This window comes from Taudactylus pleione, unplaced genomic scaffold, assembly GCF_031769625.1.
Source record: "Taudactylus pleione unplaced genomic scaffold, aTauple2 ptg000632l, whole genome shotgun sequence".
NCBI classification, from domain to species: Eukaryota; Metazoa; Chordata; class Amphibia; order Anura; family Myobatrachidae; genus Taudactylus; species Taudactylus pleione.
The window spans coordinates 288,530-304,323 of record NW_028285034.1 but is presented as its reverse complement, the minus strand read 5'-3'; the positions used below and the strand labels follow the sequence as shown (position 1 = coordinate 304,323).

Here is a 15,794-nt window from a genome sequence, read left to right as displayed (position 1 = left end):
TAGGTGATATACGGCTAGTAGGTGATATACGGCGTGGCTAGTAGGTGATATACGGCTAGTAGGTGATATACGGCGTGGCTAGTAGGTGATATACGGCTAGTAGGTGATATACGGCTAGTAGGTGATATACGGCACGGCTAGTAGGTGATATACAGCTAGTAGGTGATATACAGCTAGTAGGTGATATACGGCTAGTAGGTGATATACGGCTAGTAGGTGATATACGGCACGGCTAGTAGGTGATATACGGCTAGTAGGTGATATACGGCACAGCTAGTAGGTGATATACGGCACGGCTAGTAGGTGATATACAGCTAGTAGGTGATATACGGCTAGTAGGTGATATACGGCTAGTAGGTGATATACGGCGCGGCTAGTAGGTGATATACGGCGCGGCGCAGTGTGGCAGGAGTTACGGTAGTATTAGGAGCTGTAGACGGCGCTTTCGCGGCGGCTGCCGGGAGACAGGTCACGTGCCCGCCGCAGTGTCACGTCAGAGGTCCCGCCCCCGGCGGTGACGTACGGGATCAGGCGACAGATGAGTGTCAGCCGGGGAGTGGGCGGGGCCGCCGGATGGTGGAATTTTCCATCAGTGACTGAGGAGAGAGAGACAGAGACAGAGACAGAGCCCTGGTTACTACATACCGTGCCCGACACCCGCCCTGTGCCCACACTGCCACAGCCCGCTACCGTGCCCGACACCCGCCCTGTGCCCACACCGCCACAGCCCGCTACCGTGCCCGACACCCGCCCTGGTTATTACATAGCGCTGTTCACACTGCCACAGCCGCCTGCCCTGTGCCCACACCCCAGCAGTTACCGTGCCCGGCACCCGGCCTCTACTGTGCCCACCACCACCCGCCCTGTGCCCTATAGTGTGCCCGCAGACCCCCGGCAGTGAGAGGAGGACGGGCGCGGTGAGCAGTACCTCCGGCCGGGCGCTGCTGTGGTCCCTGCTCCGCGGGTGTCTGAGCCCCAGCTCCGCGCTCCCCGCCATGGCGAACTACATCCACGTCCCGCCCGGCTCCCCCGAGGTGCCCCGTGTGGAGCTGACCGTGCTGGAGAGCGGCTACCAGGAGGGCGCTATACGGCTGCTGCGGGAGCTCCGGCCCGACTGGAAGACAGAGGAGGTCACCACCCAGGTGCGGGGTCACGGGGGGTTATATATGTGGATGGGGGGCCAAGTTTTGTATGGGGTTATGTATGTGGGGTGGGGGGGACAGGTGTATGGGGCTATGTATGTGGGTGGGGGGTACAGGTTGTGTATGGGGCTATGTATGTGAGTGGGGTGGGGGGTACAGGTTGTATATGGGGCTATGTATGTGAGTGGCGTGGGGGGGACAGGTGTATGGGGCTATGTATGTGGGGTGGAGGGGGGACAGGTGTATGGGGTTATGTATGTGGGGTGGGGGGGACAGGTGTATGGGGCTATGTATGTGAGTGTCGTGGGGGGGGACAGGTGCATGGGGCTATGTATGTGAGTGGGGTGGGGGGTACAGGTTGTGTATGGGGCTATGTATGTGAGTGGGGTGGGGGGTACAGGTTGTGTATGGGGCTATGTATGTGAGTGGGGTGGGGGGTACAGGTTGTATATGGGGCTATGTATGTGAGTGGCGTGGGGGGGACAGGTGTATGGGGCTATGTATGTGGGGTGGAGGGGGGACAGGTGTATGGGGCTATGTATGTGGGGTGGAGGGGGGACAGGTTGTGTATGGGGCTATGTATGTGGGGTGGAGGGGGGACAGGTTGTGTATGGGGCTATGTATGTGAGTGGGGTGGGGGGTACAGGTTGTGTATGGGGCTATGTATGTGAGTGGGGTGGGGGGTACAGGTTGTATATGGGGCTATGTATGTGAGTGGCGTGGGGGGGACAGGTGTATGGGGCTATGTATGTGGGGTGGAGGGGGGACAGGTGTATGGGGCTATGTATGTGGGGTGGAGGGGGGACAGGTTGTGTATGGGGCTATGTATGTGGGGTGGAGGGGGGACAGGTGTATGGGGCTATGTATGTGGGGTGGAGGGGGGACAGGTTGTGTATGGGGCTATGTATGTGAGTGGGGTGGGGGGGACAGGTTGTGTATGGGGCTATGTATGTGGGGTGGAGGGGGGACAGGTTGTGTATGGGGCTATGTATGTGAGTGGGGTGGGGGGGACAGGTTGTGTATGGGGCAATGTGAGTGGGGTGGGGGGTACAGGTTGTGTATGGGGCTATGTGAGTGGGGTGGGGGGTACAGGTTGTGTATGGGGCTATGTATGTGAGTGGGATGGGGGGACAGGTTGTGTATGGGGCTATGTATGTGAGTGGGATGGGGGGGACAGGTTGTGTATGGGGCTATGTATGTGAGTGGGATGGGGGGGACAGGTTGTGTATGGGGCTATGTATGTGAGTTGGATGGGGGGGACAGGTTGTGTATGGGGCTATGTATGTGAGTGGGATGGGGGGGACAGGTTGTGTATGGGGCTATGTATGTGAGTGGGATGGGGGGGACAGGTTGTGTATGGGGCTATGTATGTGAGTGGGGTGGGGAAGGTTGTGTATGGGGCTATGTATGTGGGGTGGAGGGGGGACAGGTTGTGTATGGGGCTATGTATGTGGGGTGGAGGGGGGACAGGTTGTGTATGGGGCTATGTATGTGAGTGGGGTGGGGGGTACAGGTTGTGTATGGGGCTATGTATGTGAGTGGGGTGGGGGGTACAGGTTGTATATGGGGCTATGTATGTGAGTGGCGTGGGGGGGACAGGTGTATGGGGCTATGTATGTGGGGTGGAGGGGGGACAGGTGTATGGGGCTATGTATGTGGGGTGGAGGGGGGACAGGTTGTGTATGGGGCTATGTATGTGGGGTGGAGGGGGGACAGGTTGTGTATGGGGCTATGTATGTGGGGTGGAGGGGGGACAGGTTGTGTATGGGGCTATGTATGTGAGTGGGGTGGGGGGGACAGGTTGTGTATGGGGCTATGTATGTGGGGTGGAGGGGGGACAGGTTGTGTATGGGGCTATGTATGTGAGTGGGGTGGGGGGGACAGGTTGTGTATGGGGCAATGTGAGTGGGGTGGGGGGTACAGGTTGTGTATGGGGCTATGTGAGTGGGGTGGGGGGTACAGGTTGTGTATGGGGCTATGTATGTGAGTGGGATGGGGGGACAGGTTGTGTATGGGGCTATGTATGTGAGTGGGATGGGGGGGACAGGTTGTGTATGGGGCTATGTATGTGAGTGGGATGGGGGGGACAGGTTGTGTATGGGGCTATGTATGTGAGTTGGATGGGGGGGACAGGTTGTGTATGGGGCTATGTATGTGAGTGGGATGGGGGGGACAGGTTGTGTATGGGGCTATGTATGTGAGTGGGATGGGGGGGACAGGTTGTGTATGGGGCTATGTATGTGAGTGGGGTGGGGAAGGTTGTGTATGGGGCTATGTATGTGGGGTGGGGGGGGACAGGTTGTGTATGGGGATTGTCGTGTGCTGCAGGATGGAGGCCTCGGGTATTGCGAGTGGTTGCCATTGTTGGGAGAAGACTGGTATTGGGGGGGGGGTAACTAGTCTCCACACGAGTTTGCTCTCGGTGTAGCGTTGCCCTGTGACGCGCTTTGATGTGACATATTGGCGCACAGCTCTACGGCGTGTTTACTAACACTGCACGCACCCGTGGGAACGTAAGCCGGTGAGAGTTATTGTTTGCAGGGCGTTACTGCGGCTTAGGCCCTTATTTGCAGTGTGTGTGAGGAGGGATGTGAGTTGTATCTCTGCCCAGTTTTGTACTTTAATATTCTATAGGGTTATACATGTTATTTTCTGTGTACAATTTGCCCCTCCTGCTCATACAATACACGTTACATGGGCCTTTAGTATCTCCATAGCTCCTATCTTCATTAACTTTCCCCAGTCTGAGGAGAATAGGGAACGGGAGGACTGATAATGGCCACTATCACATTCAAGGCAAATACTTAGTCCCTTTATAGTGGCTCCATTTGACATATAAAAGAACATTTCCATGTTCTGTCACCCATATGCTACTATGAGGCTACACAATGGGGGGAATTCCATTCAGTGCGTTGGTGAATAGCCGCGTCTGGGAGCTCCCGAAGCTATTCAATACACCGCGCTGTTTGGGCGGGCAAAGGATTTCTTCTCGCACCCCCCTGGGGATGCGTGGAGAAATCTGACAAAAGTGCCGGGCGTGCAGCTGTTTCACTGCTTAGCGCGGCGCTAACAGCCACGCGACCGGCACTTTAGTCAGAGAATGCCGGTTCTCGCGCCTTAACACACTTGTTAAGTCGCGAGAACAGGTAGCGTTCCCGCTAGGCTGTTTTAGCGGGGCGCAGCGCCCTGCCCTCCTTCTGGAGGGCAAAAAGCACCCTGCCCTCCAGGAGGAGGGCAAAAAGCGCCCTGCCCTCACAGCCTGCGGGAGCCGCTCTCACCCGCGGGACGCAGTGTCCCGCGGGTGGAGAAACATGCGGAGACCCGGTCACCGCCCGGCATCTCTTCTCCCTGTCTGCAGGGCTTGGGGGCTGCCCGGCGTGTCCGTAAGTGCCTGGCACGCCCCCAAGAGTGACGAAAAGGGGACGCATCTTATAGACACGCCCCCTTTCCCGATGACCACGCCCCCTTTGGCGCGCGCACGGGCATGCATTTCTAGCTCCGGCGCCCTGCTTCCCACCGGAGCTAGAGGGAACACTAAACAGGCATTCTCCGACATTACAGCACACTGAATTGAATAGCTCCCTCCTGGCGCTATTCAAATCGCGTTGAATTCCCCCCAATGTCTCCATAGGGACCCTTATAACCAGCGCCACCTGCGCAGTCCGTCATGTTTACCCTCTGATGACAAGTTGTGTCCTGTGACTGGCAAGGAGAATAGTAACCTGTATAAATATCTGCTGCCAATGTCTCCAATATTTCTTAATTTACAGTTGTGTCCACGTACATCTAATCTCCCTGTGGTACAAGTCGCGTTACACATAACGTGTGAGCGCCGTGTGACTCTAGCGCAGAGCATCTTTTCGTGCGGCTTTTACCCTTCAAATGATTAATACACAGTGATGTGAATTTGACGCACAGGCGGCCTGTGGTTATAATATACAGCATGTCTATATTGTGTGTGGGGGGGTGTGTCTGCCTGTGACATGATACGTTGGTGTCATCGGCTGTGACACTGTAACATAGCGGTTTGCGTGCAGTCGCACATAGAATATAGGCATGCCGCATATCTTTTTAATCAAGAGAAACTGCCTGTGCGTCCTATTCACATCGCATTGCGAATAAGACGCGTTTCAAGGGAAAAAGTTGCACGGAAAGACGTTGGCACTACCGAGTCACGCCCTGGCATGGCACAGCTAGAAGGGATGTATGTATGAGGACACAGCTGTATGTCATCTTTTCATTGAGTACCAAAACAGAATTCAAAAAGAAGCTAGGCAATGGCAGCATACAGGGGGGTGTGAGTATGGGGGAGGGAAGGGGAATGCCCCCCTATATTCTGATAGTAAGCTGAAGACTACACAGTGTTACCTGCCTGTAGGACACCACAGTCCTTATAGCGGTGCTTCTAGAGGTTGCCCCTACGTCTTACAACAAGGGTCTTTTGTGGCCCTTATCAAGCAATCTCTGTGGTTAGGGGCTACACAAAGGCCTCTCAGTGACGTGTGCGGGGGTCTCATCTCCCCTGTAAAACATGAGGTTCCCCCTGGTCTCCAGAAAGTCTCTTGTTACATGGTGATAGTGGGCATGAGGAGAAGCTGCCAGACTGGTGTCGGTAAGCTCCGTGTAACGTGTGCTTTTTCTGAGACCTCATACATGATGGGGTGCCAGGGCCTGCGTGATGGGGTGCCAGGGCCTGCATGTGTCTGGTACCACCAGGAGCCTATACGTCCTGTGCAGACCACACCTGACAGTGAAGGTTCCTCCTAGAAGTATTCACCTTTCATCGTCTCGCAGCCTGGGCTGAGCACGGTTTGCAGGCCTTGAATGAAGCGAGAGCTGGCGCTGTCCGTCCTGTCTGGCAGAGACTGCCTCTGGGCCTGTAGATGGGGACACGTGTCACAAATCCAGAGCATGGGGTGTAAGTGATGGCTCTGAGCTCTATCGGGATACAGTGTCTGTGGGTGATCCGGAGGGTGCAGCGTGCTTTGGGCTGTGCCGTGCGCTGCTTCTCTCCATTCATTTCCCCTCTGTCACCTTCCTTGGCCTCAGGACTGACTCATCGCTCTGCAAATGCAATCCTTGCTGCAGCCTCTGCTGTGTACATTCTGGTCTATTCTGTGTTTTCATGGACCTGAACAATGAGCACTGAATGTCAGTATACAGAATAAGTGTACAATAATCCCCAGTGTATGGATTTATTACATGTGCCAGTGCGGGGGTCACCCCAAACCCCTCATGTTCTGTTTTGCATTGTGCTGTAATCACCGATTCCTGGAATGCAGGATTTGAAGTGTGACACCAGTAACTGCACCGCTAATAACTTAATCCCATCCCCTCCCCATCGGAGGTTCAATCCATGTATGAATATTAATATACATTTGTATTTAAATAATTTCTCCAAGTTACAGGAATAAACTTCCCCATAGGTTTCATGTAACGTGTAGCTCAGTGCAGGCACCGCACAGGTCCTCCCCATCAGCAATGTGAATACGTGAATCACCTTTATAAAGTGGTAAGAGGGCGTGGGGTAAATGAACAGGTGCAAGTCGTAGCCAGTTCCTTTCTCCTACGCTTCACGTGTGTTCTCTTAGGGGGCGATTCATTTCAGCGAGTTGCTGAATAGTCCTGGGAAGGAGATCCCGGAGCCATTCAATTGCCCCCGCTGTTTAGTGCGACTACAGGATTTCTGCTCACACCCTCCCGAGACGCACGCAGAAATCAGACTTAAGTGCCGGCCACAATGCCGTTTTCCGGCTTAGCGCGGTGCTAACAGCCCCGCTGCCGGCACTTTAGTCGGAGAATGCCAGTTACCATGACTAAATACCAAGCTTAATGGCCCCCATACACGGGACCTCGTTACGTTTTCAAATTTCGTCCGATGCATCGCCGCATGCTGTAAATGGTATATGATGCGTCTTACAAGATGCTTCGTTAACCTATTTACAGCATGACGGATCGTAGATCAAATGGTTTTTCCGTCTGATCTACGATGTCGATCTACGACGCCGGGAACGCGCATCGCCTTGGAATCGTCTATGGAAACCCTATTTTACACAGGATTGGTCGTTAAGATCAGTCGAAAATGGCCAGATCGTGTGAAAAATCGCCCCGTGTATGGGGGCCTTTAGGCGCGGTAACCGGTGTTCTCTGACTTAAGTGGTTCTAGTCTGACTTAACAACGCAGTCACTTCAATAGCGGAGCTATTCAACATCACACTGAATTAAATTGCCTCCTTAATCAGCTGGCAATTATTTAGAAACCTCCTGTATATAGTGTGTATGTCAGTGACAGTATTAGCACTGGTGACAGGATATATTACCAGTGTTATCTGCTTCCTGTGTTACTGACATTACAGTCTGTGTACCCCCAGGTGTATATAGTGTGTATGTCAGTGACAGTATTAGCACTGGTGACAGGATATATTACCAGTGTTATCTGCTTCCTGTGTTACTGACATTACAGTCTGTGTACCCCCAGGTGTATATAGTGTGTATGTCAGTGACAGTATTAGCACTGGTGACAGGATATATTACCAGTGTTATCTGCTTCCTGTGTTACTGACATTACAGTCTGTGTACCCCCAGGTGTATATAGTGTGTATGTCAGTGACCGTATTAGCACTGGTGACAGGATATATTACCAGTGTTATCTGCTTCCTGTGTTACTGACATTACAGTCTGTGTACCCCCAGGTGTATATAGTGTGTATGTCAGTGACAGTATTAGCACTGGTGACAGGATATATTACCTGTGTTATCTGCTTCCTGTGTTACTGACATTACAGTCTGTGTACCCCCAGGTGTATATAGTGTGTATGTCAGTGACAGTATTAGCACTGGTGACAGGATATATTACCAGTGTTATCTGCTTCCTGTGTTACTGACATTACAGTCTGTGTACTCCCAGGTGTATATAGTGTGTATGTCAGTGACAGTATTAGCACTGGTGACAGGATATATTACCAGTGTTATCTGCTTCCTGTGTTACTGACATTACAGTCTGTGTACCCCCAGGTGTATATAGTGTGTATGTCAGTGACAGTATTAGCACTGGTGACAGGATATATTACCAGTGTTATCTGCTTCCTGTGTTACTGACATTACAGTCTGTGTACCCCCAGGTGTATATAGTGTGTATGTCAGTGACCGTATTAGCACTGGTGACAGGATATATTACCAGTGTTATCTGCTTCCTGTGTTACTGACATTACAGTCTGTGTACCCCCAGGTGTATATAGTGTGTATGTCAGTGACAGTATTAGCACTGGTGACAGGATATATTACCAGTGTTATCTGCTTCCTGTGTTACTGACATTACAGTCTGTGTACCCCCAGGTGTATATAGTGTGTATGTCAGTGACAGTATTAGCACTGGTGACAGGATATATTACCAGTGTTATCTGCTTCCTGTGTTACTGACATTACAGTCTGTGTACCCCCAGGTGTATATAGTGTGTATGTCAGTGACAGTATTAGCACTGGTGACAGGATATATTACCAGTGTTATCTGCTTCCTGTGTTACTGACATTACAGTCTGTGTACCCCCAGGTGTATATAGTGTGTATGTCAGTGACACTATTAGCACTGGTGACAGGATATATTACCAGTGTTATCTGCTTCCTGTGTTACTGACATTACAGTCTGTGTACCCCCAGGTGTATATAGTGTGTATGTCAGTGACAGTATTAGCACTGGTGACAGGATATATTACCAGTGTTATCTGCTTCCTGTGTTACTGACATTACAGTCTGTGTACCCCCAGGTGTATATAGTGTGTATGTCAGTGACAGTATTAGCACTGGTGACAGGATATATTACCAGTGTTATCTGCTTCCTGTGTTACTGACATTACAGTCTGTGTACCCCCTGGTGTATATAGTGTGTATGTCAGTGACACTATTAGCACTGGTGACAGGATATATTACCAGTGTTATCTGCTTCCTGTGTTACTGACATTACAGTCTGTGTACCCCCAGGTGTATATAGTGTGTATGTCAGTGACACTATTAGCACTGGTGACAGGATATATTACCAGTGTTATCTGCTTCCTGTGTTACTGACATTACAGTCTGTGTACCCCCAGGTGTATATAGTGTGTATGTCAGTGACACTATTAGCACTGGTGACAGGATATATTACCAGTGTTATCTGCTTCCTGTGTTACTGACATTACAGTCTGTGTACCCCCAGGTGTATATAGTGTGTATGTCAGTGACAGTATTAGCACTGGTGACAGGATATATTACCAGTGTTATCTGCTTCCTGTGTTACTGACATTACAGTCTGTGTACCCCCAGGTGTATATAGTGTGTATGTCAGTGACAGTATTAGCACTGGTGACAGGATATATTACCAGTGTTATCTGCTTCCTGTGTTACTGACATTACAGTCTGTGTACCCCCAGGTGTATATAGTGTGTATGTCAGTGACAGTATTAGTACTGGTGACAGGATATATTACCAGTGTTATCTGCTTCCTGTGTTACTGACATTACAGTCTGTGTACCCCCAGGTGTATATAGTGTGTATGTCAGTGACAGTATTAGCACTGGTGACAGGATATATTACCAGTGTTATCTGCTTCCTGTGTTACTGACATTACAGTCTGTGTACCCCCTGGTGTATATAGTGTGTATGTCAGTGACAGTATTAGCACTGGTGACAGGATATATTACCTGTGTTATCTGCTTCCTGTGTTACTGACATTACAGTCTGTGTACCCCCAGGTGTATATAGTGTGTATGTCAGTGACAGTATTAGCACTGGTGACAGGATATATTACCAGTGTTATCTGCTTCCTGTGTTACTGACATTACAGTCTGTGTACCCCCAGGTGTATATAGTGTGTATGTCAGTGACAGTATTAGCACTGGTGACAGGATATATTACCAGTGTTATCTGCTTCCTGTGTTACTGACATTACAGTCTGTGTACCCCCAGGTGTATATAGTGTGTATGTCAGTGACAGTATTAGTACTGGTGACAGGATATATTACCAGTGTTATCTGCTTCCTGTGTTACTGACATTACAGTCTGTGTACCCCCAGGTGTATATAGTGTGTATGTCAGTGACAGTATTAGTACTGGTGACAGGATACATTACCAGTGTTATCTGCTTCCTGTGTTACTGACATTACAGTCTGTGTACCCCCAGGTGTATATAGTGTGTATGTCAGTGACACTATTAGCACTGGTGACAGGATATATTACCAGTGTTATCTGCTTCCTGTGTTACTGACATTACAGTCTGTGTACCCCCAGGTGTATATAGTGTGTATGTCAGTGACAGTATTAGCACTGGTGACAGGATATATTACCAGTGTTATCTGCTTCCTGTGTTACTGACATTACAGTCTGTGTACCCCCAGGTGTATATAGTGTGTATGTCAGTGACAGTATTAGCACTGGTGACAGGATATATTACCAGTGTTATCTGCTTCCTGTGTTACTGACATTACAGTCTGTGTACCCCCAGGTGTATATAGTGTGTATGTCAGTGACAGTATTAGCACTGGTGACAGGATATATTACCAGTGTTATCTGCTTCCTGTGTTACTGACATTACAGTCTGTGTACTCCCAGGTGTATATAGTGTGTATGTCAGTGACACTATTAGCACTGGTGACAGGATATATTACCAGTGTTATCTGCTTCCTGTGTTACTGACATTACAGTCTGTGTACCCCCAGGTGTATATAGTGTGTATGTCAGTGACAGTATTAGCACTGGTGACAGGATATATTACCAGTGTTATCTGCTTCCTGTGTTACTGACATTACAGTCTGTGTACCCCCAGGTGTATATAGTGTGTATGTCAGTGACAGTATTAGTACTGGTGACAGGATATATTACCAGTGTTATCTGCTTCCTGTGTTACTGACATTACAGTCTGTGTACCCCCAGGTGTATATAGTGTGTATGTCAGTGACAGTATTAGTACTGGTGACAGGATATATTACCAGTGTTATCTGCTTCCTGTGTTACTGACATTACAGTCTGTGTACCCCCAGGTGTATATAGTGTGTATGTCAGTGACAGTATTAGTACTGGTGACAGGATATATTACCAGTGTTATCTGCTTCCTGTGTTACTGACATTACAGTCTGTGTACCCCCAGGTGTATATAGTGTGTATGTCAGTGACAGTATTAGCACTGGTGACAGGATATATTACCAGTGTTATCTGCTTCCTGTGTTACTGACATTACAGTCTGTGTACCCCCAGGTGTATATAGTGTGTATGTCAGTGACACTATTAGCACTGGTGACAGGATATATTACCAGTGTTATCTGCTTCCTGTGTTACTGACATTACAGTCTGTGTACCCCCAGGTGTATATAGTGTGTATGTCAGTGACACTATTAGCACTGGTGACAGGATATATTACCAGTGTTATCTGCTTCCTGTGTTACTGACATTACAGTCTGTGTACCCCCAGGTGTATATAGTGTGTATGTCAGTGACACTATTAGCACTGGTGACAGGATATATTACCAGTGTTATCTGCTTCCTGTGTTACTGACATTACAGTCTGTGTACTCCCAGGTGTATATAGTGTGTATGTCAGTGACAGTATTAGCACTGGTGACAGGATATATTACCAGTGTTATCTGCTTCCTGTGTTACTGACATTACAGTCTGTGTACCCCCTGGTGTATATAGTGTGTATGTCAGTGACACTATTAGCACTGGTGACAGGATATATTACCAGTGTTATCTGCTTCCTGTGTTACTGACATTACAGTCTGTGTACCCCCAGGTGTATATAGTGTGTATGTCAGTGACAGTATTAGCACTGGTGACAGGATATTTTACCAGTGTTATCTGCTTCCTGTGTTACTGACATTACAGTCTGTGTACCCCCAGGTGTATATAGTGTGTATGTCAGTGACAGTATTAGCACTGGTGACAGGATATATTACCAGTGTTATCTGCTTCCTGTGTTACTGACATTACAGTCTGTGTACCCCCTGGTGTATATAGTGTGTATGTCAGTGACACTATTAGCACTGGTGACAGGATATATTACCAGTGTTATCTGCTTCCTGTGTTACTGACATTACAGTCTGTGTACCCCCAGGTGTATATAGTGTGTATGTCAGTGACACTATTAGCACTGGTGACAGGATATATTACCAGTGTTATCTGCTTCCTGTGTTACTGACATTACAGTCTGTGTACCCCCAGGTGTATATAGTGTGTATGTCAGTGACAGTATTAGCACTGGTGACAGGATATTTTACCAGTGTTATCTGCTTCCTGTGTTACTGACATTACAGTCTGTGTACCCCCAGGTGTATATAGTGTGTATGTCAGTGACAGTATTAGCACTGGTGACAGGATATATTACCAGTGTTATCTGCTTCCTGTGTTACTGACATTACAGTCTGTGTACCCCCTGGTGTATATAGTGTGTATGTCAGTGACACTATTAGCACTGGTGACAGGATATATTACCAGTGTTATCTGCTTCCTGTGTTACTGACATTACAGTCTGTGTACCCCCAGGTGTATATAGTGTGTATGTCAGTGACACTATTAGCACTGGTGACAGGATATATTACCAGTGTTATCTGCTTCCTGTGTTACTGACATTACAGTCTGTGTACCCCCAGGTGTATATAGTGTGTATGTCAGTGACAGTATTAGCACTGGTGACAGGATATATTACCAGTGTTATCTGCTTCCTGTGTTACTGACATTACAGTCTGTGTACTCCCAGGTGTTTATAGTGTGTATGTCAGTGACACTATTTACCACTGGTGGCAGGGGGTGTAGTAGGTGTTACCGCCGGACGCATGTCCGGTGTTTCAAATCCCGACAGCGGCAGCCCGGCAAGGGTGAAAATCCTTATCGTCCCTAAGGTAAGTATCGCTATCCTAGTTCCCCCCCCCCCCCTAACCCTCCCTTAGGGGTGCCTAACCCTAATCCCCCCTTCCCCGCCGCCTAAACCTAAGTACCCTGGGAGGGTGCCTAACCCTAACCTCCTGGGGGGGTGCCTAACCCTAGGTCCCCTCCCCCGGAAGCCCTAAACCTAACCCCCACCGCGCCTGTCCGCGCTTGGTGTCACTTCGAACGGGATGCTAGGTGTCGGTATTCCGGCATCTGCTTAATGACAGGCGTCTAGATTTAGACGCCTGTCATTAGTATCACGCCGAGATTAGAACGTCTGGAAGCCGGTTGTCAGGTTTAGACCATCGGCTTCCAAACTACATCCTGTGGCAGGATATATTACCAGTGTTATCTGCTTAATGATTCCCTGGTGATGTCATTTCTGCCACTAAGTGGTGGTTTCCATTCCACTTACGTTTCTCTATTTGATTGTTCCCCTAATGCCATATTTTTTATTTTAGTTTTAGTTTCGAGTCCAAAATATTCACTTCTCCTTTTAATCTATATGTATTATACAATTCTTACCCAAAAGCCTGACGTTTCTTACCTCCAGACATCCACTTCCCCAACATACTGAGGGTTTTCCTGGTAAACTGCTAAATGCTTCAGTTCTCAGCTCGTTCAAAACAAAATCTTCACACACAAGCGTTTCACGGATTAATAGTCATTGAAGGTTGGCAATAAAATACTTAGGGTACATTCATGTAGCTGGTTTTGTCTGCGACAAAGGCGGGTGGTATAGCCAGGGGCGGGTGGTATAGCCAGGGGCGGGTGGTATAGCCTGCGGTGGGGGCCGGGACGGGTGGTTTAGCCTGCGGTGGCAGCCTGGGTAGGTTGTTATGCCTGGGGCGACAGTAGAGTGGGTGGCTTTGCCTGCAGCTGCAGCCGAATCTGTGGTTTTGCCTGTGCCTGCAGCCGGTTTACGGTGGTCTAGTGGGTGATGTTGCTTGTGCCAGGCCCCTTGATGAGATATTAAGCACTAACCATTGTAGAACGCGACCTTCTTTATAATACGGCTTTCGGAGTTGCTGTGAGGCTGAACGGCCCTGCGGTAAGAACGCTTTATGTTATGGTGCTGTAGTAATTGATGTGAGAGGGGATGGGTAGGTAGAGGCCAGGTACAGCTTGTATGACGTACACTTAGTAGGTTAGAGAACAAACACACATCAGCTAGAGATGACCGATCCAATTGTTTCCTACACACTAAACAAATAATGATCTGTAACTAATGGAAGTGCCCAGTAACCATATCCGAGTCATGAGATTTATACTCTGGAGCCTTTAAACAAGGTTCCCACGCAGGCGTAGTGGCTAATTAGAGACGGCATCACCCCATAATGACAGGATGGATAAAGATGCATGTGTATTTGATTTATTACAGATTAAGGACATGAATTTGGCCACTGTACAACTATCTTCTGTAGCTATTGACACTTTCTGCCTATACCAGGGCTCCAGAATTCTAATATCTAATCTCTTGTGTTCTAGAATTGTGAGTGTTTGATATCTCACATCAGGATGGGTACGGGATGCCAGCGCACGGGAACCTGGCGGTCAAAATATAGACGCCGGGTTCCTGACAGGGTTTGGATACCGACATCTGTCAGTCGGTATCTTAACTCTCTACCTTATGCTCCTTCCCCAGTACCTAAACCTAACCCACCCCCTTAGTACCTAACCCTAACACTCACCCTAGTGCCTAACCCCTAACCCACCCCCTTACCTTCAGGATGCCGGCGGTAGGTATTCTGGTGTCGGCATTCTCCCTGACTGAATCCCTTTTGTCGGGTGACTGAACGTATCCCCTCACATCTCAGGTCTCCATTCTTCTCTCTCATTTATCGTAGCTGGTGGCACAGATTGTGTTGGCCTGTAAACACCACGTGTGAGAGATCCCAGAATCTGACCCGTTTCTCTCTGGCCGTGGCGAGGGGTGTAATATGGATCCATGTCCGTTCACAAACTACGATAACTGCTTTTAGGTGAACATTAGCAGTAACTCCCATCAACCAGTCACTTACTTTCCAGCGTGCAATAGATTAGCGCGAATCACAGACTGGCTGATGTGGCTCAGAGCAGTTTTCGTCCATAAAGGAGTTGAAGCCAGTGGGTGCATGCCTTATTACTGTCCTGGGGGAACCTCGGCGTGGGTGCATGCCTTATTACTGTCCTGGGGAAACCTTGGCGTGGGTGCATGGCTTATTACTGTCCTGGGGAAACCTCGGCGTGGGTGCATGCCTTATTACAGTCCTGGGGGAAACTCGGCGTGGGTGCATGCCTTATTACTGTCCTGGGGGAACCTCGGCGTGGGTGCATGCCTTATTACTGTCCTGGGGGAACCTCGGCGTGGGTGCATGCCTTATTACTGTCCTGGGGGAACCTCGGCGATCTCCAGGTCACTTTATTACATATTACCTAGAACCTGTTCCTGCAACATTTATCCATTAACTGCTCTGAGGATACGTGTCAGAGATCACTGAGGCCAATTTCCTGGCTCTGAACATGCTGTTTAGTGAAAGGTGCATTCCAGTGTTTCAGGCTCTTCCTGTTGCTGACCGTGGTGACTGGGAACTTGGTATGTTTCTGCTGTCTCTTGTAGTGTAACATGAGCCTGCTGTCAGTGCCACCTGGTGCAGTGACCCCAGTGATTTGTTTGGTAATCAGAATGCACGATCTGTTGTACAGGTAGTGCGCCACCAGCAGGTGAGGGATCGGCTGTGCAGCTTGTTAATGCATAGTGTTACAGTTTAGGGCACAGTGG

General features: G+C 49.3%; 1 protein-coding gene across 1 annotated transcript in view; it reads left to right on the top strand.

The window, feature by feature from the left end:
- Window positions 1-521: 521 nt before the first annotated feature.
- The window catches only part of ETNK1 (ethanolamine kinase 1), a 32,705-nt gene continuing 17,432 nt past the window's right edge, over window positions 522-15,794 (top strand). The window contains exon 1 of the mRNA XM_088454767.1: window positions 522-1,142. Within this exon, the coding sequence (XP_088310893.1) occupies window positions 996-1,142 (147 nt within the window). The 5' untranslated portion in view covers window positions 522-995. The remainder of the gene's footprint in view (window positions 1,143-15,794) is intronic.